This window comes from Carassius gibelio, chromosome B2 (genome assembly GCF_023724105.1).
Source record: "Carassius gibelio isolate Cgi1373 ecotype wild population from Czech Republic chromosome B2, carGib1.2-hapl.c, whole genome shotgun sequence".
Classification (NCBI taxonomy): domain Eukaryota; kingdom Metazoa; phylum Chordata; class Actinopteri; order Cypriniformes; family Cyprinidae; genus Carassius; species Carassius gibelio.
The window spans coordinates 22,577,563-22,604,665 of record NC_068397.1 but is presented as its reverse complement, the minus strand read 5'-3'; the positions used below and the strand labels follow the sequence as shown (position 1 = coordinate 22,604,665).

Below are 27,103 nucleotides of genomic sequence, written 5' to 3'. Positions count from 1 at the left end.
GGGGAGCAGAGAGATCTGTGACTTCAAAGCATGAGAAAAAATTATACAGAAAATACTATGCCATCAGCAACATTTCATGTTCCAGAGGACATAACGCTAATGCAGTAAAATTATTTTCCATTCCCATTTACTATAAATACATCACACTGTAAAAATATGGCAACTGTGCTGTGCCAAGTCAAATGTTAGCACAGATAATTTGGGACCATTGCGAATCCAAAGGCACAATGAGAATCCTGGGGCTCCTAAGGGAGGCTGTGACGTGAGGCAGAAAGAAAAGGCAAATCGTCCACATAGTCCTTGAATAAAAGAGTAGAGTGTCTCAAAGCAAACAAATATAGTTAAAAAGTTTTTATGCATTTCATAATTATTTTTAGTTTAAAATTTCATGTGGCTTAGAAAACTGTTTGTCTTTTTAGACTTACAGTGTATAGAAAACAAACCCCCACTGTGCTTATGAAGGTATTATGTTAGATTAACAGTCCACTAGACTGTTAGCTGCCTCACTAAATAATAACTATGTCTTTATAACTGCCACAGGGCAAAAATTACTCTTAAACTGTCCTGCATTTTTAAAGATTTGAAAGACCCATTTCAGATGAGAACCGAGGGCTTTATGATTAAGGCTGGATCACTCTGATCTGGTGCCAAGTGCCAAATTTGCCTGGAGGTACAGATCCACCTACTGCATCTAACTCATACCTAGGGTTTACTCAGAGAAGCAGAACACATCCCGCTAAAGCCTGTATTTGCAGGTGTGTATGCAAAAATAATTCCAATAGAATAGCACAGTTGAACTACATTGAGAGAAGAAATTTAAAAAGAGAGTCCACTCAAAATGAACATTTTGTCATTATTTATTCAGTTTAATGTTGTTATGAACATATATGACTTTCTTCTGTGAAAAAACAAACAATGATATTTTGAGAAATGTTTTTTTGAGAAATCTTGGAACGGAAGTCAGTGGTTAACAGAACTGTGTGGTTACCAACATTCTTCAAAAGTACCTTTTTTATTCTGCAGATTTTTATTTTTATACAATTTCCATTTACAATGCCACCAAGTAGTATATTTTAAATCTGTGTTTTTATATTACATTATTATTCATAATTATCTATTTTTATATTGTTACTAGAACTTAATTAATAATTTCTAGTAAGTAATCCAATAGTATAATCTTCAGTAATCTTTACCAGTAACTACAATGATAGTTTACTAATTGCCAGTAGGCCTACTTATTCCAACAACAACTGGGATAGATACAAGTCTCCAATAAAAAGTACTGGAATAGATAAGCTTAAGATAACTAGAAATAAATATTATCTATGGAGCAGGAAATACCTTTTCTTCATAATGACTAGTCACTAGGAACTAGTAGCCTAGCACTAGTGTCTAATTAATAAATACTGGTTTAGCCAACAGCTATTAAAAATCTTAAAAAGGGACTAAATGCATAGATGCTATAGTGCTGGAATAAAACTTTGTCTCCTAGTATTCCTATGCTACTACTAGGTACTAGTAGAAGCTATCTAATCAATTGTCAGGCATAGGCCTACTAGTGAAACTGAAAAAGTATTGGATTATTTACTAGTATCTGATAATAATTAATACTAGTAACAACAGATATCAGTTAGTTCAAATGAATAAATGTGAACAATAGCACTTGGAACGTAAAGAAAAATAAAAAAGAGATATATAACTAGTCAAATTAAACCAAATAGACCTATCAAATGAAAGATTATTAAACAACGTTTAAACTGGAAAAAGTATCTAAATACTGCTGCCAGAAAGCAAAACATACAAAATTGTTTTCTGCTTTAAAGTGCACAAAAAAACAACAACGAATCCCTTCTTCCATAGCACCGTGTTTGCAGATGTGTTGTCGGTGTGAGCAGACATTGTGCACCAGCGCCCTCTTGGGTCAGCAGGAGTTACTGCACACTGCGGTGCAAGACGGGCTCGGGTTCGGTTCGCCAAAATGTGTTGCTTATGAAGACTTGGTCGATGAACCTCTGCGTAAAACCTGCTTTTTCGACCGCTCGACAGCTAAAAACCTCAAAAATCCCATCGAGCAGAGAAACAGCTCACCGACAGACGCAACCAAACCCGTTGGCACCCGTTGAGGGTGGAGAGGGCAGAGCTGGCGAAACTGATTGGTTTTCGATTTTAACGAAGAGCCGCCTTATTTGACTCAGAACCGACTCGGTTTTTTCCCAGGAGAGAAAAGCAAGTTTGTGTGCGAGAACGCTGTCACCAGCGGTGGGGGACTGACTGGGTGGACACTGGTGCACGGAGGGGGTGGTGTTTGTTTGGTAGGGGGGGTAACAATCTGCGCGAACCTGGCCCTTTAAATTACCTCCACTATCACTGTAGACGAGGTGAGTATACAACAAGCTCTTATTTTCTTCCTTCCTTCTGGTTTGTAACCGAGCATCCGTTTGCTTTGCAGAAACGCCTGTGTTTTTCGGTTCGTTTGCGTTAGGCGCTCCACTCCACCGGTGTCACGAATCCGAAACCGCTTGAATTTTCCGAGGCTTGTCCGGTGGGGTGGGATGGGGAGTGGGCTTCTTATCAGTAATGTAGTAGATTGTATATTTTATATGCCTGCTTAGGGGGGAAAATGCGATGTGCGATGGGCATTTGTGTGTTTGCGTGAATCAAGCTTCGCTTCAAACTAAAGCTTAACAGGCGAGAAGCAGCAGCAGCTTTCCTGCGCCTCCTGTCAACACCTTTAAGCCTTATATTTGATCTTATACTGTGGCTGATAGTTAAAGCGCCGGGTCACTGTGGGCTTGGACATTGTATACATCGTTTGATGTAGTCTTCAGAGCTGTAGGCAGGGAGGCGTACATAGCGTACCGTTTGTCAAAATGCCCGCATTGTCTTTCCATCAGTGTGAGCAAGGCCTACCAGCAGCACCAGAGCTCTGGAGCCAAATGCTCTGCGTTATAGCAGATATGCAACTGACTACACTTCTGCATGATTTAATGTGACGATTTCATGATAAAATGTTGTCTGAATGCAGTAATACAGCTCTGGTGTTGAAAAAGCTCAAAAACTCCCAAACAGCACAAATACCATCTTCCACAGGGGCCTGCTTTTCCTTACAATCATGTTGGAGTTTAGCTACAGGCTTGTGCATAGTTAACAGGCCATTTACTTTTTATAGAAAAGGAATATATATAATTTTACCATAGATCTCGGTTCATAGTGGCTCTACAAAATATCTAGTGAACAACCCACTGGGGCAAAGGAACAGAAAACCCTATAATGTTTAGAAGAACAGGGGGAATCCTTGAGAAGAACCAGACTTGATTGGGGGGCATATCCATCCTCCTTTTGCAAGACTATTACAATAAATGTGGATATGGCAAAAATCATCTAGTTACTTAGTATGGGTGGTACTAGTAATGTTTAGTTACATTTAGATAGTGTCAAGATAGTTTTGTAGTTTTTTTTTTTAGAACAATACAACATCGAACTCTTGAAAGACTTTGAGTTTGTCGCTTGTTACCTAAAGAAAATCATATTTTTACACTCAGCACTTCTCTAATGGTCTGTTGTATTATAATGTGCATTTCGTTATGCATGCCAAGAAGTTTCATTTTTGTTGTCATAGTTCTCCTTTATTGGGAAACCTCTTGAGTGGTTTTAAAGAACCAGGTTCCTTCTGAACAGAAAGCGCAAGTAAATTCAGCAAATGAAGTATTTGAGTTGCTCTGGTCGATGGAAAGTACTACATTTGGTGAGCTGATGGATCGCTCCTGTTTACCTATTATAGAAATTGACCTGATGACAAGCCATTATCATAGTTTTGGCAACATTACCATAGTGAGCCACAATATTCACAGTGTGCTTGTACACAGTGCTCTGGGTTTGGTTAGATTTGCTACAGAAGTCCAGCCTGCCATGTCATGTCCTGTAGATGCGCGTAATACTGTGTACTGTATACTCACCTGACATATGCTACTACACATCTGTTATATGTCACATTGTCTAGTGCACTAGTGCAGGTGCAAGTGTCTCCTCCCCCTCCCTCTAATATACAAACATAACAATATAAAAGCATGTTTCCATATTGGCTTTGTTTTTATTCAACCCTCATGCTTTGTGAAAGATTATTTAGTATATGTATTTTAGTAGTGTGTGTGTAGATAGTGGATATAGATATACGCCTATGTTATTTAGAAATGTTGTAGTGTGTGTATATATATATGTATGTGTATATATATATATTGATTATATATATTGTTGAATCACCAGTCATAAAGTATTTAAAATCAATTTTCTCAAGCTAATCAGATGGGTTGAAGCGAGCTGTATTTTTCCAGTGTGAATGCATCCAGGGACATGAATGTAATTACATCTGGACCTGCTCCTGTGCACTAATTACAGAACCAGCTCACTCCACTCACTAATTCCATAGGAACCCTAATTAAAAATAATAAAAAAGTACTTACATTTTCTGAATACAGTAACAGATGGTTGGGGAAATGTGGAAGGTGGCCACTTTGTTTTGCTTGGATAGGATCATCATACTCCACTGAATAAGATGAGATTAATTATTCATAGATTTTGATTTCTCTCTCTCATTCTACTCTGGTTGGTCTGGTTGGAAATGTTTGTTTTGACAACATGAATAATGGTTATAGCTGTAATGCACATTATTTCACCGTCTCGTGTACAACTTTGTATGACAAAAACTGCTGCCAGTTATGATTAGACTATAAATATGTTGGGTTATTTTATTTTTAATGCGGTGTTGCATATTTATAGGATTGATTTATTGTGAAATGTTTAACTATTAATACAAAAGTCTATTAAGCTTGTATATTTTTCATGTCTTTTTTTTATCACTATGCTGTAGTGGTGTAATAAAAGTCAGTGATTTTCAAACATTAAATGGCATTAATAGTTGCAAAGGGCAAGAGTAAAGGTTTTCAGTGACCCAAGTGAAAACAGGCTGGAATTTACAGTATGTGTACACTTGCTTGGTTAAAGCCTGTCTGAGCATATTTCCATGTCACGATTATAGGGGATAAAAACAAAACCTCACAGATGGTGGTGGGGCAGATTAATTCTGCATAGCTACTGAAAGTAGATTAAGATTGCAATAATGCTAATTCTGACCTAATCTGTATTATATGAATGATGTTAGTGGCCTTGCATCAGCTCACTGCCCCCTGGTGAACAAATTGATTGTTTTTCCCTAATATATCACTCCCTGATCCTTTGTGGACTTTATGACATATTATATATATAGTTAACAATTCATATATATATCATTAAACAGTGTTTTAATTGTGAATTATTTTGGTTTATTGTTATATCACTTTTAAATTAAAACATGCTACTTTTATTCATTAATAAAAAGTAATTTTACTGTGCTGGAACCACTCAAATAGGTAAATAACACATTGCTTGGATGTTTACTTGTCCTGATAAATGATTTGTGCCTTGTGTTTGTGTTTTCTAGACAAGTGAAGTTGCCTGCAGGTCCCTGAGCCAGCTTAAGTCTCCAGCCTCTCCAGCATCCAGGTAAGACAAAGTCCAAATAAAAGTTATACTGATCTGAATATGAATGCAGAGGTTTGTACTCCAGCTGGCAGGGAATCTGATGCAGCATGACCACTTTTGACCACACGAGGGTGTCAAAGTAACACTATTCCTCTGATTCGTGCACATATTCTGCTTTGAGCTGTATCCATAGCAACCACCCAGGTCCACAGTTCAGTTTTGTTAATCGAGACAGATGAGTACTCCTTGTGGTTCATTGCTGATAGACAGTTTATGTGATGTGTACTTGCTTGTAAATCGCATATTCTTTGTAATATACATGCTTTTTGCACATTTGATAAAATATAGGGATTCAGATACTGTTTGATTTGTCTAGAAGTCAAACAACGAAAGGAGAATCTATCTATCATCATTTTTTTTGTAATGTTAATGATACTAGTCTTTTTGTTAGTTTATACATGCTTATGTAGTATTTCTAGGGGTCCTTTATAGCTATAGCTATATTGGTTTATTTGTTCTAGATGAAGCCATAAAGTGAAACACTAAAGCAGGTGTGTACACACACACACACACACACACACACACACACACACACACACACACACACACACACACACACACACACACACATTAACCGTTTTATAGGAGTTTTCAATGGTCTTTTTGCTTTGGATTAACTTCTAGTTACAGCAGTGCTATATTGTCTATTGATAAAAGACCTAATAGGTCTGTTCTTACTACATGGAATATTTTAAAATGAATATTTTTGGAATTTTAAGAATGCAGAAGATGTCACACTAGAGCATGGAAATGAATAACTAAGATACACAGTTTTCTGTATTGATATAGTGGAGTCCGTGAATCTGAGACCTGATTTTAAAGCTGGAAATAATTTGAAATGGAAGAAAAAGGGACACACCAAACACTGAAAATTGACTGAAAGGTTTTATTTCCTTATAATGTTATGCTTAAAAGATATATAATTTAGGCCTATATAATACATTTGACTTAATATCTTGGAAATATTTGCTGTACATTTGCAGTTGTAAAGTCAAAGTTAACCACCATTTGATATTTGTAATATGTTACTATTATACAGTATAGATACATCTAAAGTGTATAGTAGTCATATGTAAGTGCCATATGTATGCTACACCACAGAGTGGCAGTATAGGACTTCACTGCAGTGGCTCTGCTTTTGTTTTCCACTGCCTTTCTGTCTCCAGTTACATTCTGCATTCAGTCTAGACGGATGAAACCCCAGTCCAGATTCCTGCTGCCTTGCGTCAGCTGACTGACTCACAGACTGTGGGTAAGGGGAAAGTATGGGGTCCTGTTTGGAAAAACATGCTTTAGGGAAAACACCATCCGATATTTCAGTCTGAATTTTTCAGTCTGGTTTTGTCTAGAGATGTTTTTTGAGAAAGACAGCAAATATACTGTAGGGACTGTGGTCATTCTGTTTTTGCCATACGCTGACTAGAAGCCTGTCAGTGAGTGATAGATAATAATGAATGTCTTGCACTGACTTTCAGACTAAACACTAAGCTGTTGGATAATTCCAAGTGTAACATATTACATATGTGACATCTTCTGCTGAAATAGTCTAACACTTTAGCCTTTCAAATGCTAAAAATATGAAAAAGGCAGTGCTGAAAATAGCTACAGAATGTGGTAGATTTTGTGATCCTTTGCAAGCTAAAGAAGGTTGTTATTCCACAGATGGATGTGTGGTCTGTAGTTCAGTACCCCACACTTAAGTCTTTTACTCTCTGTTGTGAAAGAGCTGAAGGTGTTATGAAAGGCTTGGCAAGATAGAAGCTTCAAAAGTGCTTGGGTCATGATGACTGTGCTATTTGTGTAGTGAGCTTTTCAAAATATGAGTCAGCAGCTTCTTTTCCAGTTCGCAGCAGAATGGATGAAACATTTCGACTAACCGACATTCACATCATTTCATATTCCTCATCTGCCCTTCCTCACAGAGACAGTAGATCTCCTGGGATTGCACTTGTCTTGTAACAGTTTAAATCATTTCCCTGAAGATCCACATGGCAGGATAATGTAGCCGCTTGTATAGCATGCTATATATTATGCTTGCATCTAAGACAAGCACTGGAGATGCAAGCACAAACAGCAGTTTATCCAAAAATAATGATTCATGTGTGTGATGTGGACTCTGTGGCATTAGAAAACGTTATTTTCGCCACTGCCTCTTCACAAGCTCCTCAGCATTCAGAAATCCCTATTCAGCTCGACTGTTGGCCGCATTCCTGCTGCTCTTTGCTCGCTTTCGTTTTTGTCGTTGAAAGAGGAATGTCACGTGGGAGAAAGTGAGTAACGGTTGCTGATGCACTCCCTCCTTCTGCCTCTCCCTTTGCTGTGCTCACATACTCCCCAGCATATAGATCAGTCTCCCACTCTCACCTACATGTGCGGAGGGTGTGTGTGTGTGTGTGTGTGTGTGTGTGTGTGTGTGTGCAGCCCACTCTAGCTCATGCTTCGCAGCTGGGGGTGCAGGACATTGCACATTGACTACTCGCGCACTGCCGCCTCCATCACTCCTCCTCCTCTTATATAGGATCTTATTTAATGCAGTTTTAGTAGGCTATGCATGTTTGCAGAGATCTTGAAGTTGCATTATTAATATTAAGATTTATATACTGTCAATTTTAATAATATTATTAAATGTGCATCTACATTACATTCTGTGCATTTACCGAAAACAACAGTAGAGGAACATAAACAATTTGTTACAGAGCCAACAGTATTCATAATCAAATACATTGTGTAAAATAATAATAATAATATTAATAAATAAAATATGTAATTATATAATGATAATAACAATCAATGACAAACATAGAATTATTATTAGACATATAATTTTTATTTAATTGTATATTTTTTATAAAAAAATGTATTGCTGGAAAATGTAAAAACAACAACACAATGTATAATAAGCAGCATGCTTGTATTCCAATAAAATGTTGCTATAAATACGTTTGGAACATAATAAAATATTTCCCACTTGCCCTGGTCTCTGTTTGCATTGCCATTATATATTTGCATGAAAGTTTCATCCATATCTGTGGTCATAGACTGATGGTTAGAGGGTAGACACATGTTTTGAATGGTTTGAATGGCTGTAAGTTCCAGTGAACTACCGAAGCGTTGCAGGAATGCGGCTTTATTTGTAACATTCCTCTTATTGGAATTTTAATGATTCTTCCTTGGAAAACTAAAGCTTATCCAGTTTTTGTTTGATATGAGTTGCACACTGAATGTTAAAAGTTGATTAGATCTGGAACATAGCAAACATTTAAATCTTTTATTCATGCCATGTTCTGGCTGATCTGATAACATAATCAGTGTTCTGAGCTTCTTGTCTAGTGTACTAGCAGTAGGCTACTGTCTGTCCTGCTTTCTAAACCTTTAGTACCTGGATCTACTTCAGCATCAATGAACTCAAAGTTCATGAGCATTCTCTCACCTTTCCGACTAAACCAGCTGTATAACGTGAAAGTCAGCTGATATCCAAACACAGGCTGTTTGTTAGTGTTTCAGTGTTCTTGGGAATTCTGCGCTGTTTTGCATTGTGGCTGCATGTTACGAGTATAGAGTATGTGTGGAATTGCATACTACTATACAGCTCGTTCTGAAGTATGTTTACTGTGCATGGTATGCAAAGTTTCTGTATGCATAGCATGCCTGGATGACAAAATGTGCAGTAACCCGAGGAAACCTGTGTGGATTACTGTGGATTACTGTATCCCTCAGTGCAATGCTCTTGACTTAACCTTCTATTGCTAGCATGGCAAATTAACTGAAATTGATATCCACTGTTATTTATTTATTTGTTTTTTATTTTCTTTGTATCAGGCTGTGTAGAGATGACATTTGGAGACATTTGTATAAAAAGTGTAATTTTAATTTTTTTATAAAATAACTAAAGTCATTTTGCTTTTGTTGTATATTAATACGTTTGTGTGCATATAAAATGAGAGTATAAATATAACATTAATTTATATTAAATTACTGTAACATATTTCATATATAATAACATACAACAAAATAATAATGGATGTTAAAAATTTACTGTGGAAAATGTTTTATGTAAAATATTAAAATAAAAACAAGTCTTTGTTTCACTTATCTAAAAAAAAAAAAAAAAAAAAAAAGCAGTATACTGTATGTACTGTTAGCACTATAATAATTCATCCAGCACAGATGAATCTATGACTGGAAAGCTAAATATAATCTTACGGTGTCTTTTAGGAAATTTCCTCAGCAGTAAGAATTTGTAAAGGAGGTTAAAGGTCATCCTAGATGCTTTTATGAACAGTTAACATTCAAGCATTATTTCTCATGTGGTGTTTAAAAACGACGCAGATGTGCTGAGGCTAGTCATGCAGTGGAAGATATTGTGTTGGCTAAACTGGCACCCAAGACTCAACTTTGAGTCTTTGAGTCAAGTCTGACCCAAGTTGACCCTTCCCATGACTAGACGGGGGATCCTGGCTGCTTTTTCCCCTCCCAGAGCGCAATCACGGGAACAGGGTGCTGCAGCTGACACCTGGCTGTTTTGCCACCAACACACAAAACACTTTTCAGTCCTACAGCCAAACACTTGAAACAACAGTCTCTAATGCCTGCCTCTCTTTTATGAAATGACTAATTATTCTGCTTTTCTTTTCAATACCCTTAAAGGCTTGGCAGATATTCAGATAATAGTCTTGGCGTGGACTAGGCTGTCTGCTGGTGTTTGGTGATAAATACAGTTTTCCACTTGTACTTTAGCAAGTAGGTTAAGCTCCCGGAGCACTGACCTAATTTTAGTGCTTTCCACACTCCGTAAACGTCCTCAGCATGGGGAAGATTTAAGAGAAGAGGTGTGGCTTCCCAACACTGAGTCCTGTTCTGCAAACCAAGGCCAAAGGTTTAGTGTTCATACATAACTGCTCAAGCCAAGGAAAACCAGTTTTCATAGGTTTCGGTTTGATCTAAGGTTGCATGATAATTTTTTTTTTTCTCACCTATTATGAGAAAATATATTGTGTTCTTGATTTCAATTTCAATTTATTTATAAAAATTACGGCGTGCATGCATTATTTAAATTAAACTTTTTTTTTTTATATATAATTTAAAAGTATTTTATTATTCAAATATTCCTGTTTAAATTAATGCAAATTCTTTATGATGGCTATACACATTCAAAACAAGCTGAAATGTTATCTCAAAATTATTTCATTTTTTTAATCAAGCCTATCAAATTATTGTGATAATGCTTTTAAAAAACAACAGCACTCTTGGCACCTGATCAGGCTTTTACAGGTAGTCCTGCAATAGAGGAAGCTCAAAGACAGTCTCTCATTTGTTTACTCATTCAAGTCAAGGAAATATGTTGCATGCAAGAAGGGAATTGATTTTTTTATTTGTATTTTTTTTACCATTTACAGGAAGTTATCCTGACTGCCTCCATTTCACCGCAACAACAACAATAAAAAACACTTTGCACTAAGTCACCTGTCCCGATAGCGTATCTGATTGGATCATCTTAGCAGCCTTTCCATTAGCAGCCTTCGCATGTAAACAGACCTATTAACTCTATTGTGGTAGAGAAGTAGACTCTTTTCAGTGAGGGTGGCTTGTTTGGGAAAGCAGGAGTGAGGTTTGACACCTGTGCAGCTGATATCTGCAGCAGCCCTTCTCAGCAGGAGTCCAGCAACGACCAGGTCAGAAATCCTCTGCCATGCATGTGAACCGCCTGCTTTCCACAGTTTCACGGCAGAGGTGTGAAACGCCCTGCCGTATATCTCTCTAATGCCCTGCTGTTTTAGGTGACGGCAGACGCCGAGAGCGACCGCAGACCGACTCTGAACATACCGTCTCGTTCTCTCTCCCCCTTGGTCACCATTTATAAAACTGTGTGACATTAGTGAATTTTCACTTTGATGAAGCTGCCTTCACTCCTCTCATATTAATTATCAAGATTTGTTTCCATTACAAGTCATGTGCAATTGATTCCATTTGCTTCAGTTGGAAACGTCTCTCTCGTACAATAATGACTTGCTCTACCCAAGGGGAGGCATTTTAATCATTTTGTGAATTGTACTCGACAGATAAATTAATCAGTTACCCTTGAATGGGAACTGTGGCTTTTGTTGGTCTGTATACATATGCATGAGATGGATATTTTACAAAAACAATGAACTCGGCTAACCCAATAAAATAATCTAAGTGGAGGAATTTTAATGTTAGGTGCAATCTGCAGATCAGTGTTAGTTTAGTATTGTATATCATATTTTCTTTAATAAACGGAATATGTTTTTTTTTATTTATTTTTTATTCACAGTGCATCTTTTTAATTTTTTTTGGGAAAATACAGTATATGCTATTATATTATTTATTCATATTTTTTATTAGTTTTGTAGCTATGTTGCTATGTCCATATTATTAGTTTAGTATATTTCTATTGAACTTAATTTACATTTTTGTTTTAGTCTGGTAGGTTTAGTGCTTAAGTGTATTTATTACAGTTAGATGTCAAGTCACCATTTTAATTTGTGGGCTCTACTGGCATTGGATTGGCCTCAACTGTTTCTAAAATATTTCATCTTCAATTAGCTTACATAAAAATCGCAGGTGCTTAAATGCCCAGTGCATGTTTGTTTACATTAGTAGAACACTTTCCATCAGTGGCTTCATTGCAGCTTTTCATTGCTATAAGTGACTCAAAATGCAATAAAGTTTTTTGTTTTGTTTGTTCTCTCATGACCATGCCGTAGTCATTGGAAGAGGTCTGTATTTATATTTGAAGGAGGAATGCAGAACATGAGGTGAACTGCCTGTTGAACCATGCTTATGTTTCTTGTTTGTGTATATAGAGCTTGGAAAGAGATGCGTATAATGTGCGTCATGGGGTGCAGATTCGAGTAAAGCAGCAAAGCGGTCAGCGAAGGAGGGTGTCAGCAGAATTATGCCACTTGTCAGATGTCACAGAGGTTGCACAGAGGTCATCTGGTGCACTGTTTGGAGAGATAGACGAGCTCTGTAGCAGTGCACAACAGCACGCTGTCACTTCCTGCAGCTAATCTATCAGATTTAGAAAGAGGATGGGTTTCCCAGTAAGAATACAAGACTCTGGATCAAAGATCACTGGCCTTGCTTGCAGCCTTGAACAGTTTGGATAGTCATTCTAAAGTCTACTAATCCTTTTGCAGGTTTTCTGCCACACTTTATCTTAGCTGTGCACAATATATTTGTGCCATATCGGTTATTGGTCCTAATTATTGATTTATTTTATCAGTAGAAATTACACATATAGACATATATTTAACTGTGCATACTTATTAGGACCAGTGTTATTTTATTATTAAATATATACTAATATTTTTCTTATAATTTTATTTTTATTCTTTTTATATTTCTGTATAGCTAATGGTAATTTTAGTACATTTTTCTCATTTTTTCTACTGTTTTAATTTATTTCAGCTTTATTTCAATTACTGAAATATATGTATTTTTTAGTTAACAATAGTAAACATTAACGTTACCCTAACTTAAATTGAATCTTTGAAAAAACCATATTTTAATAACAAAATTAATATCCATTTTCATACTTTACGTTATAGATTGTTTAAAATGTTACAAGTGAATTTAAGCATTATAACATTAGTTTATTTTTTAAGGTTTGGGTGGTAATTTATTTAGACAAATAGTTTAGAATTAATATCTGCCATTTATCAGTTATTGACCATAAGATGAAAATATTTATCCACTTGTCAGCATTGGAAAATTTTAATACTGTGCATTGCTAATTTATTCCAATATATTTAAATAAAAATAATGCAAATTCTTTATGTATTTCTAAAATCTCATTCAGTTTTTTTTAAACGACTATCAAATTATCATGATCAGTTATGAAGACTAATACAGAATTGGTTTCCCATGTCGTTGCAAAGGAATTTTTATAAATATATATATATATATATATATATATATATATATATATAATATTTATGTGCACAAATAAATGATTTATATATAAAACACTGCAGTCTTTCATTTTGATTTCATGGTGACTTTAAGCTAGAAATGGACAGTGCTGTAGTTTTATCAGAGGGCAAACGAGGCAAGACATGCACTCTGCTCTTGCGTCACCGGCTGCCTTGAAAAGACATGTCTCGCGTCATCTCAAATATCTCCCAACCTCCACGCATGTACATTCCCACAAGAACAGAACCAACCACAGTGTCTCATCTCAGACTCTTGCAGTCCAAACAGTGTCTCCGTTGCTGGCACATTGCTGAAGGAGATTGTGGAAAACATGGCTAATGTTTCCACCACACATCTCCATTCTCCACAGCTCAAAATGATACATGTGGAACGTTTGAACAACATGCTGCAAACTTTCCAGTGAAAACGGCTACTCACTCCAAGGAGCAGAAAAACAGACAGAATGCTATATTAGGCAATAGACACATCGGCTCAGAATCCCCAAGATAAATGCCAGTCATACTTACTGGAAGCTGCATTGCACCCCTTAGGAGTTCCCCATTTCCGTCTGTTCAGCTTCCTTTGACCTTATATGGAAGTGACCCGGGGGAGGAAGTCGGTTGTTGTGAAAGAGGCCTGTTAGTCACTTTTCTCTGCTCTGCCCTGTATGCTTGTTTACTGTCTGATCACAATGGTTAATTGCCAGGCACCTGGCTCTGATTCTAGCCTCAAAGGCCTTGTTTGTGTCCAATATGCACGCACATTATTCTGGAACCACATGTTTGCGTGAGTGACCCGGTGAGTGAACCAAATCTCCCGCTTCTAGACTCTCTCAATCACAAAGGATCTGACTGACTTATATTCTCCTGGAGCTCAGTGAATCATAAAAAGGCTGTTGATTTGGTCCGTCTCGTAAATACTCAGTTCTCAGAATAGGAAGAGGGCAATACGCTGCAGTTTGTTTTGCTGATGTTTATCAGCTCATGCACCTTCCTGAGACACGCAGAGGTTCTCAGAGGTTTTCTAGATCCGGTTTTCTGGCAACATAAATGTTTTGTCATTGCAGAAACACAGTTTATGCTTCCGTGTTCTTTCCATCCATGACTGAAGAAAAGTCACCTATGAAGTAGATCCGGAGAGGGTAAGGCTCTCCCACACATGCTCTTTTGTGTTTTGACTAGATGCATTTCCTGTCCTGTCACCTTCATACCAGGCTTTTTAGGTGCAAGGTTCTTGTTCAATTTTCCTCCCGCCCGCCTTTTTAACCTCACCCCAGCCTCTGCAGACTGTGCAAAATTGGTGGCTCCTCTTAAGGCAGGAGGGAAACAAGTTTCTTTGCTTTTCTGGCATTGTCTGTTGACGGGGTGTTGTGTACTTTTAACCTTTCCCCTATTTTCAGTATCTGTTGCTGACAGAGTAAACCTTTTACTGTAAAGTGTCAGTGGTTGTCAGTTTGCATGTCTTTTGCATACAAGTTCTGTTTGCAGATTGTAAATACTATTTGAAAAAAGCATGTTGAAAAGCAACAAAGCAACAATGCATGTTGGTTGGTTTTTCATTAGGGGTGCTTCGATCACGATCGGCTGATCGTTATGCGCATCTCGTCAGTAAAGCCGGTTCTCTAATCAGCGGTTGATTCCATCAGGTGCGTAATTTCACATAGAGCAGCTGTTACTACACAGAGCCGTTGTTAATAGAGAAGATGCGCAAACCCACTTCATTTTCAGCGTTTTTTGGCGCATCTTCTCAGTTAACAACGGCTCTGTGTAGTAACAGCTGCTCTATGTGAAATCACGCACCTGATGGAATCAACCGCTGATTAGAAAACCGGCTTTACTGACGAGATGCGCATAACGATCGGCCGATCGTGATCGGAGCACCCCTATTTTTCATATATATGGACTTGTTCTTTTAGTTTTGTTTATTTCCATTGAATTTCTGCTGATCTAAGAAAATAAATTAAGAATAAATTAAGTATTATAATATTATAAGAGGTATTATATTATAAAAGAGTTTAACTTCAAACATTTTCCCGAAATTTATATTCATCAAAGAATCCTGAAAAAAATCTACAGATGCAAACATCCTCATAATGAGAAGATTATTAAGAGCACCAAAGCAGCATAGTAGAATTTCCAGCGGATCATGTGACACTGAAGACTGGAGTTATGGCTGCTGGATATTCAGCTTTGCCATCACAAAAATAAATTACTTTTTAAAATGAATTAATTTAAGTTGTAATAATATTTCCAATAAATGCTTGCTTAATGAGCATAAGAGACAAATCCCAAAATTTTTAATGTAATGTTAAAATGTAATTTATATGGCTTTTTACTTTTTTAAATATCTTTGCAATGTAAGCAAACTCCATATGCAAAACACATTAAAATGGCTACATATGCAAGTCATTATAGATCAGCCTTAAAATGCAACAGTCATTTTTTTTTTTGCTCTCTGTACACCAAGGAGAAGAAGGTAGAAGGTTCCTGTTTTATAGCGTGTTGCATGTTGCATTAGGATCCCATTAAGAGTATTTATGGCTTACATGTGTTGTGAAAACAGGATTTGTGGTCACAATAGCTTCATGTAACATTTAACATAAATTGCATAGGACAGCATTCCTACAATTCCTCCAACTGTTAAACACATTCCTTAGTCCTTTTTCACTCGAAAAAAGTGGCTCGACTTGAGCTGTTTAGATCTTTTCAAATCCCTTTTTTGTCTGCATTTTTGTTAAACAAGTTTTGACAGGGTTGTGTAGGTACCACGGAGTGATGCACACACCGGCAATGCCAGCTCCACCTGTCTGATCAAATGTTTCAGTGGGGTGTTGGCGACTTTGAACCAGTCCCTAACCTCAAGAGTTCAATATCATCGTCACCATCATCATAATTAAACTGTAAGCTCACCATATTAGTGCTAGGGACATTTTGTAAAGAAGACAGTCCCATAATGCTATTTTTACCAGGTCTTTGTGTTTTTGCATGCCGCGTGTGTTTGCCAGAACTCTATTAGTAATGGTTCTGCAGGGAACACGTTGTATAAGCTTGACCAAAGAGTTTCCACCCACTTCAGTCATTTGTGCCTATGTCTTTTTATCTGTCTGCCTGGTCATGAGTCTGTCTGTCTCAGTGTCTCTCCACCGGTCACACCCTCACACACAGATAGAGGCACAGGAACGTTCTGTGACCCCTGTGTGCTCATGTATGCTGACGTGAACAAACACTTTGTCACTTGATCTCAGCTGGGAGATGAAAAATCCCATTCATTTCCTTTCGTTTTCCTTCCATGCCCCTCATTCCCCTCCCACTTCGAGTGTGCTGTTTTGCTGGAAAATCCTGTAAGCTGAAGAAAACACTTCTGGCATTTCAGCGTGCTGCTAAACAAGTTTGTAGGTGTTTTCAGTTTCTGATTCTTGTAAGAGGCTCTGCAGCAGCTGACTGAGCCTGTCAGGAACAAGGAAAGGTGGGGAATGTAGTCATGTTGATCATCTGGAGTCAGGGTGGTGCAGCATTGCAACTCTGTGAACTCATAATGAACTCAGGAATTAGAAAAATAATGAATGTTTTGCACACTCTCTGTCTGCAGCTGGTTTAAAAAACAATACAGTCATGCCTTAACCTCATGCTACTTGTTGGCCAAATGTTGCTGTGTTAAAATGGACACAGTGCTAAGCCAAAACATGTTTTGATGTTGCTGCTTTTTCTTAGTAGAGATGTGCCACTTACTTTCAACTTTGAATAGTTTGTGGTTAGCTGGCTTTTACGACATGTGTATTCACTCCTGATTGTTGTCATAATTTACTTTTAGCATACTTTTCGCTTCTAAAATCTTCTTAATCTTCTTTTTCTCTTACTAAAACTGCCCAAAAATATTGATGGTTCACTCTGGACACAGATTTTTGTCCAGTCAAATGCTGCATCCCCATGCAACCAACCAGCTGTTAGCAAATTATGGTTCAGGGCTTTTACTTTTTATTCATCAGTGAATCAGGAGAAATTGTATTTCGGTTTCCACAAAAACATTAAGGTGGACAACAGCTTTCAACATGCTAATAATAAGAAATGTTACACCAAATCTTTATATTAGAATGACTTCTGAAAGATCATGTGACACTGAAGACTGGAGGGCAGCACAGTGGCTCGGTGGTTAGCACTGTTGTCTCTCAGCAAGAAGGCCTTTCTGTGTGGAGTTTGCATGTTCTCCCTGTGTCTCTGTGGGTTTCCGCCGGGTGCTCCGGTTTCCTCCCACAGCCCGAAGACATGCAGGTTAGGTTAACTGAACATTCGAAATCGTCCCCTGACGTGTGTGTAAAGACAAGACTTGTGTATGGATCAACTTGTCTATGGATTAACTGGTTCACACCAAAGATGCTGGATTGGCATTAAGAAAGAAATAAACAAACAAGCAAACTGAAGACTGCAAAAAAAAAAAAAATCTAAATTCTGCCATCACAACAATAAATTACATTTTTTCACAAATTTTTGATCACGTAAATGCAGCCTTGGAACATTTTTCAAAAACATTATACCAACCCCACATTTTTAAACAGTTGTGTATATTACATATTTTAACATAAAAATTAGAACAGCCATCAGCTTTAATTCAGAAATGACCAGTGTTTGCTGCTCATGAAATTGATAGTTTAAGTTCTTAAATTCTTAAAATAGCTTGGTACAAAAAAGCTGTCTAAATACATCATTAACTAGTATTAGAAATAATGAAGCAGCTATTATTTTCACAAGCTTCTATAATGAGCAAGCACAAATTCCAGTGGCCTAAAGAATCACCAGACTCCGATTTCATTGGAAGTTGCTTATGAGATGATCTTTCCTGGACAGGCTTGATGGGCCGTTGACGGCCAGAACTCTCTGTTTTCCTCTCTCTCTCTCTCTCTCTCTCTCTCTCTCTCTCCCCTCTTTTCCTTCCTCACACTCCTTGTTTAGAACAGTCATATACGGTATTCCCACTGAGAGCTCAGACAGCGGGAATGTAGGAAGCATCTGGAGGCTTGTGAGATCACTGTGCGAGCCGGCACGTTGCCACCAGGTGTCCGTTAGAGGCAGGGGCTTTTTGATTTAATGCTGGCGCTTGATTGGAAAGCTGACGGGAACTGCTGCTTCACTTTGAACTTAAGAAAAAAAAGGTCTGCCTACAAAGCTGCACGTATCAGAGCAGACTTGTGACCAAACAGAATGTTGCATACTTCACATTCTCACTTGACCACTGTTTACATGCTGCATCCTGAATTTATCAATGCCCTTTAGATGCTTCAGAGACATACCAAAGCAGTCAGAATTAAAAAAAAGTATGGGAAGAATGTTTGATTGTTGTGTGGTCTGTTAGTTGCATTTACTGGTAGCAGATTGAGTTTCTTAACACATTAGGTATCATGATCACTGAACATGTTTTTGTAGCATTTTTTTAAGTTTTATGCTGACAAAAAAACTCATCTATTCGCTCTGTATTTTTATATAGTTTTTAATTGCTGGTGAATATGAAAAAGCTCAGTGTGGGTTAAAATAGGGAACAGAGACTGCAGGGTGGGGTACAGTTTTCCAGTGCCCCCTTCCTCTTCCTCACTGGATCAGAATGCCACAGAGTGGAGAAAGAGACGCCTGTTTTGGAGACTCTCCTCGGCGCTGCAGACCACACAGTTATGTGAAGAAGCAAGATGTGATTGCATGTAAACCTGGTCTCAGCTCAGAGAGAGAAAATGAGGAGTGTGTATGTGTGTAAGTCTTGGATAAGGGTTAATAATCCTCACTGACTCTGAAGAGAAAATAAAGATCCAGAGGGAGTTCAGCACACTCTGTGGTGCTTTGTGACTTGGTCTAAACCTCTCAGATTTTTGAATCCACTTTTTGTAGAGTAAGCATGTTGTAAAATCTTCATAAAGGCACATCTGTGAGCACACAACCCCTTGTGAAAAAGTATACTTTAACAAACTTAAACAAAAAAAAGAGAGTACTGTATGTATTCTATAAATATGCTTTAAAAGAATATACTACTGTTTTCAAACTCCTAATTGCATGTCAATTGCAATTGAATTAAAATATATTAAAGTTCTATTTATATTAAATGCAGTAAACTTTTGAGTGTTTTTGACCCCCTAACGTCAGACGTTTTGTCTCTTTTTTAAAATTGCCTTTGAAATATGATTAAATTGTACTGCCGAATGTAATGACAACATTTGTAGTAGGCTTTAATTATGTCACATTTCTGTTGAAGCTTATACCTTGTGTAAATTTTAATATTACAGATTTGTAATGATGAAACTGCAATTAAGTATTTTTAATATAAGCTCCAATGTATTTAAATTTGACTGCAATATAAAAAACACACTGCAATTAAAATTAAAAGTTAATCTACACATCCAAATAAGTGTACAGTTTTAAAGCATAAAAGTTAAAGCATAACAATGTACTATACTAGATTTTAATATATTAGATTTGAAGTGCAATAGAAGTGCACTATAGAATTCAATTAAGAACACTTCTTTTGCATAAGGAAAGTAACAAATCTTGATAATGCGATTGTATGTTGATCATGCATTTCTTCCTTCAAATATTTGATTACACAGATGAGATGAAGACTGTGCATGGATGATGCACAAAACCTGCTGTAGATTGATAATAACTGCACATATAAACACTTTCTGTAATGCACCACCTTGTTTTATTCTGCACTTGTGCAGTATTCAAATTTGTTGTTTGTTGTAATGGTAGAAGTATGATGCATCTCTGCTGATTCACAATTATCAAGCACACTTCTAGTTGCAAACTGCAAATATCAGTTGGAAAATTCTTGTCCAGACCCAGATACACCAGCTACGTGTCTCACTTTTGTGCATGTAAAACTTACTGCTTTTCAGTAGATTAGATTAAATCCCAGCAGCCTACATGGAGCCTATACTACACACTATGGCTCTGTCTATCCAAATCTTGCAGTTTTCCTGTGAGGGTTTTCTTTTGCAGAAAGGAAGATGTGGTTGGAAAAAACTGTGCAGAGAGACATCGTCCTTTATGAGACTGTGTGTTTGAATGAATATGCCAATGTATTCTAGAGTTCTGCACTTATGTATGCAGGGCTGCTGTACCCATTTCCTGGAACGCAGCACACGGATCTGTGAAAGAGACTGTGTTTGCTGTGGGAAGACAAAGCCCAGGCACTAAGCAACATATGTTTAGAACTATGGCCCCTTCTAGGAACGTCCTGGAATGCCAGGGGTGCAGCGCTGGTTTGAGAAAGTGCGCGTGCGGAGAAAAGGGAGAGGGGCGTACAAGGAGCGTGTTTGTCTCTAGAAAGAACCAAACCTTTCACTGCCTCCAGTGTTTCCAGTGTTTCTGCGGTTGCTTTGATAGTCACCTCTCTGTGGGCGTGCTGATATTACAATTTACTTGGTGCTGCTAAGTGGTTCTTAAAATGACCTTTTGGAGGTTGCAGCTGTATGAAATCTCCTGTATCTCCTGACATGTCACGTTCAAAGCGGTTTATGCGATGAAGCTATTAAAGTAAAGTAATCACCTTCATGTTGTTCCAAACCAGACTTTGTGTTCTGTTCAACACAAAAGATCATATTTAAAAAAGATATCCTTACAATGAAATTTACTTGTGTTCCAGGGTTTTGGACCGCAGTGTTAAAAAGCATTCTTCAAAATCACGATAAAAATGTTCTCAGTTTTGTTTAACCTTTTTTATTTTATGGGTGTGTGCCCGTCTGTCCCCACACATTTTGTTTGCAAGAACACTTGGTCCTAAAACAAGGAGGGAGAAGATAAGCTGCTGTGTTTAGCCTCAGAGGACAGACGCACCTGTTTTTAGTTGTACCGTCAGTCTGATTGATGGTGGGCCTCCTGAAGTGGGTGGTCTGAACTGATGTTGCTGGGTAGTTGTGTAGTCAGAGCTGTCAGACAGATATTTAGATTTACATGTATATTATTTATATACCTAAAACTATTGTGAAGACCTGACTTTTATCAAGCATGATTATAAAGGATTCTTTCGCTCAAAAATACAAATTCAGCGTACTCGCCCTTATGTCATTCTAAACCTGTTTTTATCAACTGTTTTTGTCCATGGATTGAAAACAAGTGAGATTCTAAATATTAAGACTTCTACAGCACACCAGTAATTTACCAGTAAAGACTGTATGTGTGACAGGGGTTAATGTCTTCTAAGGGTATGTAGTGAGTTTTACAGCACATCAAGAAGTATTTTATCTCCTTTATCACATAAATTGTCTATATGTGATACTGTATATGCATTAAATTCTGCTTCCGTTTTAATCTTATTGCATTTTTGTTTTGTTGTAGAATTTTCTCCTTTTACGTGGCACGATAACCGATGGCAGAGAATGTCGACGACTAATAACATAGCCCAGGCAAGGAAGCTGGTGGAGCAGCTGAGGATCGAGGCAGGCTTCGAACGTATTAAGGTACACAAGATTTCATTATTCTGTGTAACATGCTCTCTATAAAGCAATGTTTATTTTCTTTTTAATCAAGATGGAAGCATGGCGGTTGTATAAGGGAAACGGTTTGAATAATCCTGTTCAATTTTATGTAAAAAAAAAAAAAAAAAAAAGCAGCTGTGTTTGTCCGAACACTATGACGGTATTACAAGGTGCCTGTTTGTTTTACACCTTACATCCATATAGGGTTACACTTTGTTTTAAGGTGTCCTTGTTACAGTGTAATTATTTATTTGAGTACTGAGTTATATTAATTATTAACTACATGTACTTAGTATATGGCTGGGGTTAGGTTTAGGGTTTGGCTTAGGGTAACTTGCATGTAATTATGCATAATTTGTTGTTATTATAATAGTAAGTACATGTAGCGTGTAACAATAACACCTTAAAATAAAGAGTTTCCAAGTGATATAATGTCGCCATGACTATAAACTTAAACCTAGATTTTACCTTAAAGGGATGGTTCACCCAAAAATGAAAATTCTGTCATTAATTACTCCCCCTCAGATCATTCCCAAGCCGTAAGACCTTTGTTAAGATATTTTTGATCAATCTTAGCACTTTCTAACCCAAGGTAGCAAGGACATAGTTAAAATTTTCGTATTTCATCAAAAACATCTTAACTGGTGTTCTGAAGATCAACAAAAGTTTTGCAGGTTTGGAACGACATGAAGGTGAGCATTTAATGAAGACAGAATTTTCAGTTTTGGGTGAACTATACCTTTAAAATAAAACACCATAATATAAAGGTTGCACAACAGAAAGCCATATGATGAATCGGAGTTCATCTTAAGTGTCCTGTCCATAATAAATCATGACTAATATTCATATATAAACTATACACAGGGTCATACACGGTTCATTATTTTAACACACATCCTGAAAATAATGCAGAAAACATTAACTAAATAAGAGAAAATGTAACACAAAATGCCCTGATGTACAAATTTGATTTTGATAGTGTTTTACAGTAAAATTGCATAAAATGAAATTAAATTATTTACAGTTTTTTATTGCATATGGTAACGAATGAACCGATTTTCTCTCTCTGTATCACCATTTCTCTCTGTGTTGTTTTCCCAGGTGTCTAAGGCTGCTGCAGACCTGATGAGTTACTGTGAGCAGCATGCCCGCAGTGACCCTCTGCTGGTGGGGGTTCCCACCTCCGAGAATCCTTTCAAAGACAAGAAGCCTTGCATTATTCTATAGCCACTCTGTCTAGGCCAGCTCTCCCAGTCCCAGTCTAACAGCTGCCCATCCCCAGTCAATGGGCAATTCAGTCCAACTCTTCTTTTTACCTGGGACCCACAGTATTTTCCAGAAAATAAAATGCCACACTCTCTCTGTAAAATTAAAAAGGGGCGATATCTGAATACTTAGCGTCATGTAGCCCGGCGTTGAGTGAATCTATATGAATGAATCTGCACAGCACGCCTGTCTAAATTCATGCATATAGACGTACTTAACTGGAGGTGGCAGATTTCGAATTTCAGCAAACTATTTCAAAAGATTACACCGAGAGATACTCCAGCATGTTTTTCAGTGCAGCAGCTGACCTTGTTACCATAGGTGATGGTGGAGAGTAGAGGAAGACAGTCATGATTATGCCGACTGACTAGCTGGCTAGCCCAGTCACACTGTGGTAAACGCTTGTTCGGTATCAACCCTGCATTGTTATGTCGAATCTGCAAGCTAAAGGTTCATCTTAGATTTGTATGGCCAAAATTAAATCCAGGTATGCTTACCTTTATTAAAACAGCACATTTCATGTTTTACAAAGGGATTCAAGACATTAACCAGAGTTGCCACTATTTTTACTTTTTCTCTCTCTCTCTTCTCAGTGGTTTGTGAGCTGTAGTTTTTCTTTTCATCGATTAAAAAAAAGGCTCATTAGGCTTAATGCTTAGTTTTTTTTTCTAGTCTTTATACTATATTTCAGAATCCTCAAACATTGAGTTATAAAGGAATAATTTTATACAACACTGAAAATATATTTACCTAAAAATATCTTTCTCAGTCCCCTCATAAAGTGCAGTTCGGTATGAAAAAAAATGAGGCGTATTATTTGAGGTATTAATAAAACAAAAACAAAAAAACAACAACATTTGAGGTATCAAATATATGAAATCATTATGAATATTTATCATCTTAATATAGCAGAGGCTCGGACACGCCCCATAAAATTGAGTCATTTTAAAGTCGGAGCCCTTGCTAAGGCCAATTTTATTATTTTATTTTTTTCTCTGAAACCAAACTTGATTGTAAAATCCATACAGAAGGAAAAAAAAATGTATAAACTTTCTTTTGGATATGTTCAGAGGTGTTAACTTTGAGAATAGCTGTTTGGATTTGTTTGTTCCAATTTCTTCTTTCTATGGAAACATGGAATCTGGTCATTGAGTATGAAACTGTACAGTGTTTGATAACTAAAGCGCATTCTTTCTTTTTTCTTTTTTTTTGTGTGGATGTTTTATCTTTTTGTAATCTTTGTGTAATATTTCCGTTTCTTCCATCATTCATATTTAACCATTCAGTTTGTCCTCTTTAAGGCGAGGCAAAAGATGCGAGCGAAGGAATTGATGGATGGCTCCAGCGCTTGTACATGTGACTGGGTGACCTGCTCCCTGAGAGGGAATGTGGAATGGATTGTTGACACAATGCCCACGCAAGGTGCTTAAGGCGTTGTTCGAGGCACGTTTCACGAGGTGGTCTGTGTTGTTAAGTCTATCTAAAGGGCAGGATGTGCTGTGTTGTGCAACAGGCCCTCAGCCTGAGCAGTCACATGCAAAAGATGAGGGGCAAGGTCAAGCCACAACTCTGAATGTCCCATGTGCACCCAGCACATGATGCACAATCTTTTGGAGTGATGGTTTTGTCTCCAAACAGTCACTCACAGTATTCAGCTGAGTGCTAAAAACAGAATTCCCCCATTGTCCTACTTCCAATGCTGGAAAATATGGACTCGTAGTGGGACAGAGGGGGCCTGTGCTCCTCGCGGCCAATGGGATGCTGTCATCAGCTCCTGTATTAAGAATGACTAAGACCTGTGGGGGTCACGAGTGCCCTGACTCATCCAGCGATCGACAAAATCACGCTGCTGCCCATCAGTGGACAAAGCTGCTCCAGCGACATCACTTCCTGTTAAGCCTGAGCAGTGTAGTGGCTTATTCATTTCAAAATAACTGAAGAAAGATGGACAATTCAAGAGATAAAGAACCGTATTCTATAAAAAAGAAAGGATTATGTTTGAATCCATGCAACTGTTAAGTCTCACTTTTCCATCGCAAAGGAAGAGTCACTTAGTAGTCCACATTAGGATGAAGCCTTTCTGGATACGTGCGAAGTGCTCAAATGCGGCAAGCTAGTGCTAAAATAAAGCTAGCACTACAAACGTTTTTTGACCAGCTAACAAACAAACTTGCTGTACCAGGTTTGATGGTATTACACTGGGGCAAACACTGTGAAAGTCAGCTAAGCTAAGTTTAAGCTTGAGTTCTCCACCTTCTTGACTCACGGTGTTGGGATACACTGTGCTCCAAAGTATAGCGTTTACCCGAAGTATGCTAAAATCTGCCCCGCTCTCGGGTTTAATTAGACTCCACAGTCATTTTGCGGCGAGTGAGACCTGTTGTCAGGACGAGGGAGTGTGTCCGTTTCTAATTCGCGCAGCGAGAACACTTACGGTGCTGAGGAGGCCGTGATACCTTAACCTCAATTCCTCGTTCCCAAACGTTGTTCGACTTCAGACACCATTGAGCTCTTTCATGACCATGAGAGGTGAGATTTAGGCTTTGTGTGGGTAATATCTGTAGCTGAGTCCTTAGCCAGTAGATTTCAATCTCAGCCTGTGCCATTACTTTGTGTTTTTTCCTGTGTATGCATATGTATCTTTCTGCCTTGATTATGAAGAAATATATCTATTTTTTGTAATTGTTCTTCTCGGATGTGCCATAAATCATGTTTTCTTGCACACTGTTAATATTTTGTGGATATTGCTGTTTAAAAATGATGATATCGGAAAAAGTAGATGAAATAAAATAAAGACAAAATGTTACTCTGCAATGATGCCAATCTGTTTATTATAGCTATGTGCTTGACTGTGATAATAAAAATATTACATGTGTATACACACACACATACATATATATATATATATATATATATATATATATATATATATATATATATATATATATGTGTGTGTGTAGTTAAAATACTGATTTGTTTTTCTGTATGGTTTAATTATTAGACTACAGCAATATGAACATTATTTACAAATATTTGATTAATATAAAAAATTAGTGCTGTCAAACGATTAATCGCGATTAATCACATTCAATAAAGTTGTAATGTTATGCAAAAGTTGATTGCATAAAATATGTGTTCTCTGTATACATACATATACACATACAGTGTATATATTGAAAATATTTACATTACAATATTTAGCATTTATGTTAATAAAATGTATATTATAAATACATTTAATATATAAACAACCTATTTTTCTGAAATATATACATGCATGTGTATTTATATATACATAAAAAATATATCTAGCACCCACACATGTAAACAAACTTTTATTTTGTATTCATTTAATTGTTTAACAGCACTAATTATAATAATCATTTAGCTCAAATATTACGTCAACTATTTCTGTGATAATATAGCTTGAATATATAATGTATGATGATGCTTTTTGTTGATACATTGTTGTGAACTGATATTGAAGTATCTGTGAAAAACCGATAATTGGTTTATCTTTAATCTTAACAAAAAACAACAACAGCAACAAAAAACCTGCACACTTCAGCTTTAAGTGCACATGTTTTGCAATGCTTATTCATCTTATTCATGCTATGCACCTTTTGGAATAGATCTTACATAATACTGGCTTGCACAAATATTCCTGAAGACAGCCATCTGTACAACAAGTCTGCAGATCTCCGTTTTTGAGCACAAGATTTGGTAGGTCATATTTGCACCAATGCACATACATCTTTTTTTTTATGAAAGACACGAAAGAAAATTAACAGTGTAAAAGTGAAATTGGAGCAGTCTGAGTGTTTAAAAAAAGCCAAAGTGACTCAGCCAACCAGCAGCCAGTAGATGTAA

At 37.2% G+C, this 27,103-nt stretch overlaps 1 protein-coding gene across 3 annotated transcripts; it reads left to right on the top strand.

Moving 5' to 3' along the window:
- The first annotated feature begins 1,930 nt into the window (after positions 1–1,930).
- Positions 1,931–26,047, top strand: LOC127951293 (guanine nucleotide-binding protein G(I)/G(S)/G(O) subunit gamma-7). 3 transcript variants are annotated; one of them, XM_052549104.1, is made up of 4 exons: positions 1,931–2,378; positions 5,477–5,538; positions 21,828–21,949; positions 23,069–26,047. In XM_052549104.1, the coding sequence occupies exons 3-4, from the start codon at positions 21,869–21,871 to the stop codon at positions 23,192–23,194; spliced, it is 207 nt and encodes a 68-aa protein (XP_052405064.1). In that variant the 5' UTR covers positions 1,931–2,378; positions 5,477–5,538; positions 21,828–21,868; the 3' UTR covers positions 23,195–26,047. The 3 variants fall into 3 exon arrangements, with proteins under 3 accessions (XP_052405064.1, XP_052405066.1, XP_052405065.1); XM_052549106.1 differs by lacking the exons at positions 1,931–2,378; positions 5,477–5,538 and adding an exon at positions 11,127–11,249; XM_052549105.1 differs by lacking the exons at positions 1,931–2,378; positions 5,477–5,538 and adding an exon at positions 14,536–14,653.
- The last annotated feature ends 1,056 nt before the right edge of the window (positions 26,048–27,103 follow it).

Excerpts from the sequence above, each read along its gene's own strand:
- LOC127951293 (XM_052549104.1), top strand. The coding sequence starts at position 21,869 with ATGTCGACGACTAATAACATAGCCCAGGCAAGGAAGCTGGTGGAGCAG. Across the intron at positions 21,950-23,068 it reads CAGGCTTCGAACGTATTAAG|GTGTCTAAGGCTGCTGCAGA; the intron begins GTACACAAGATT and ends TTGTTTTCCCAG.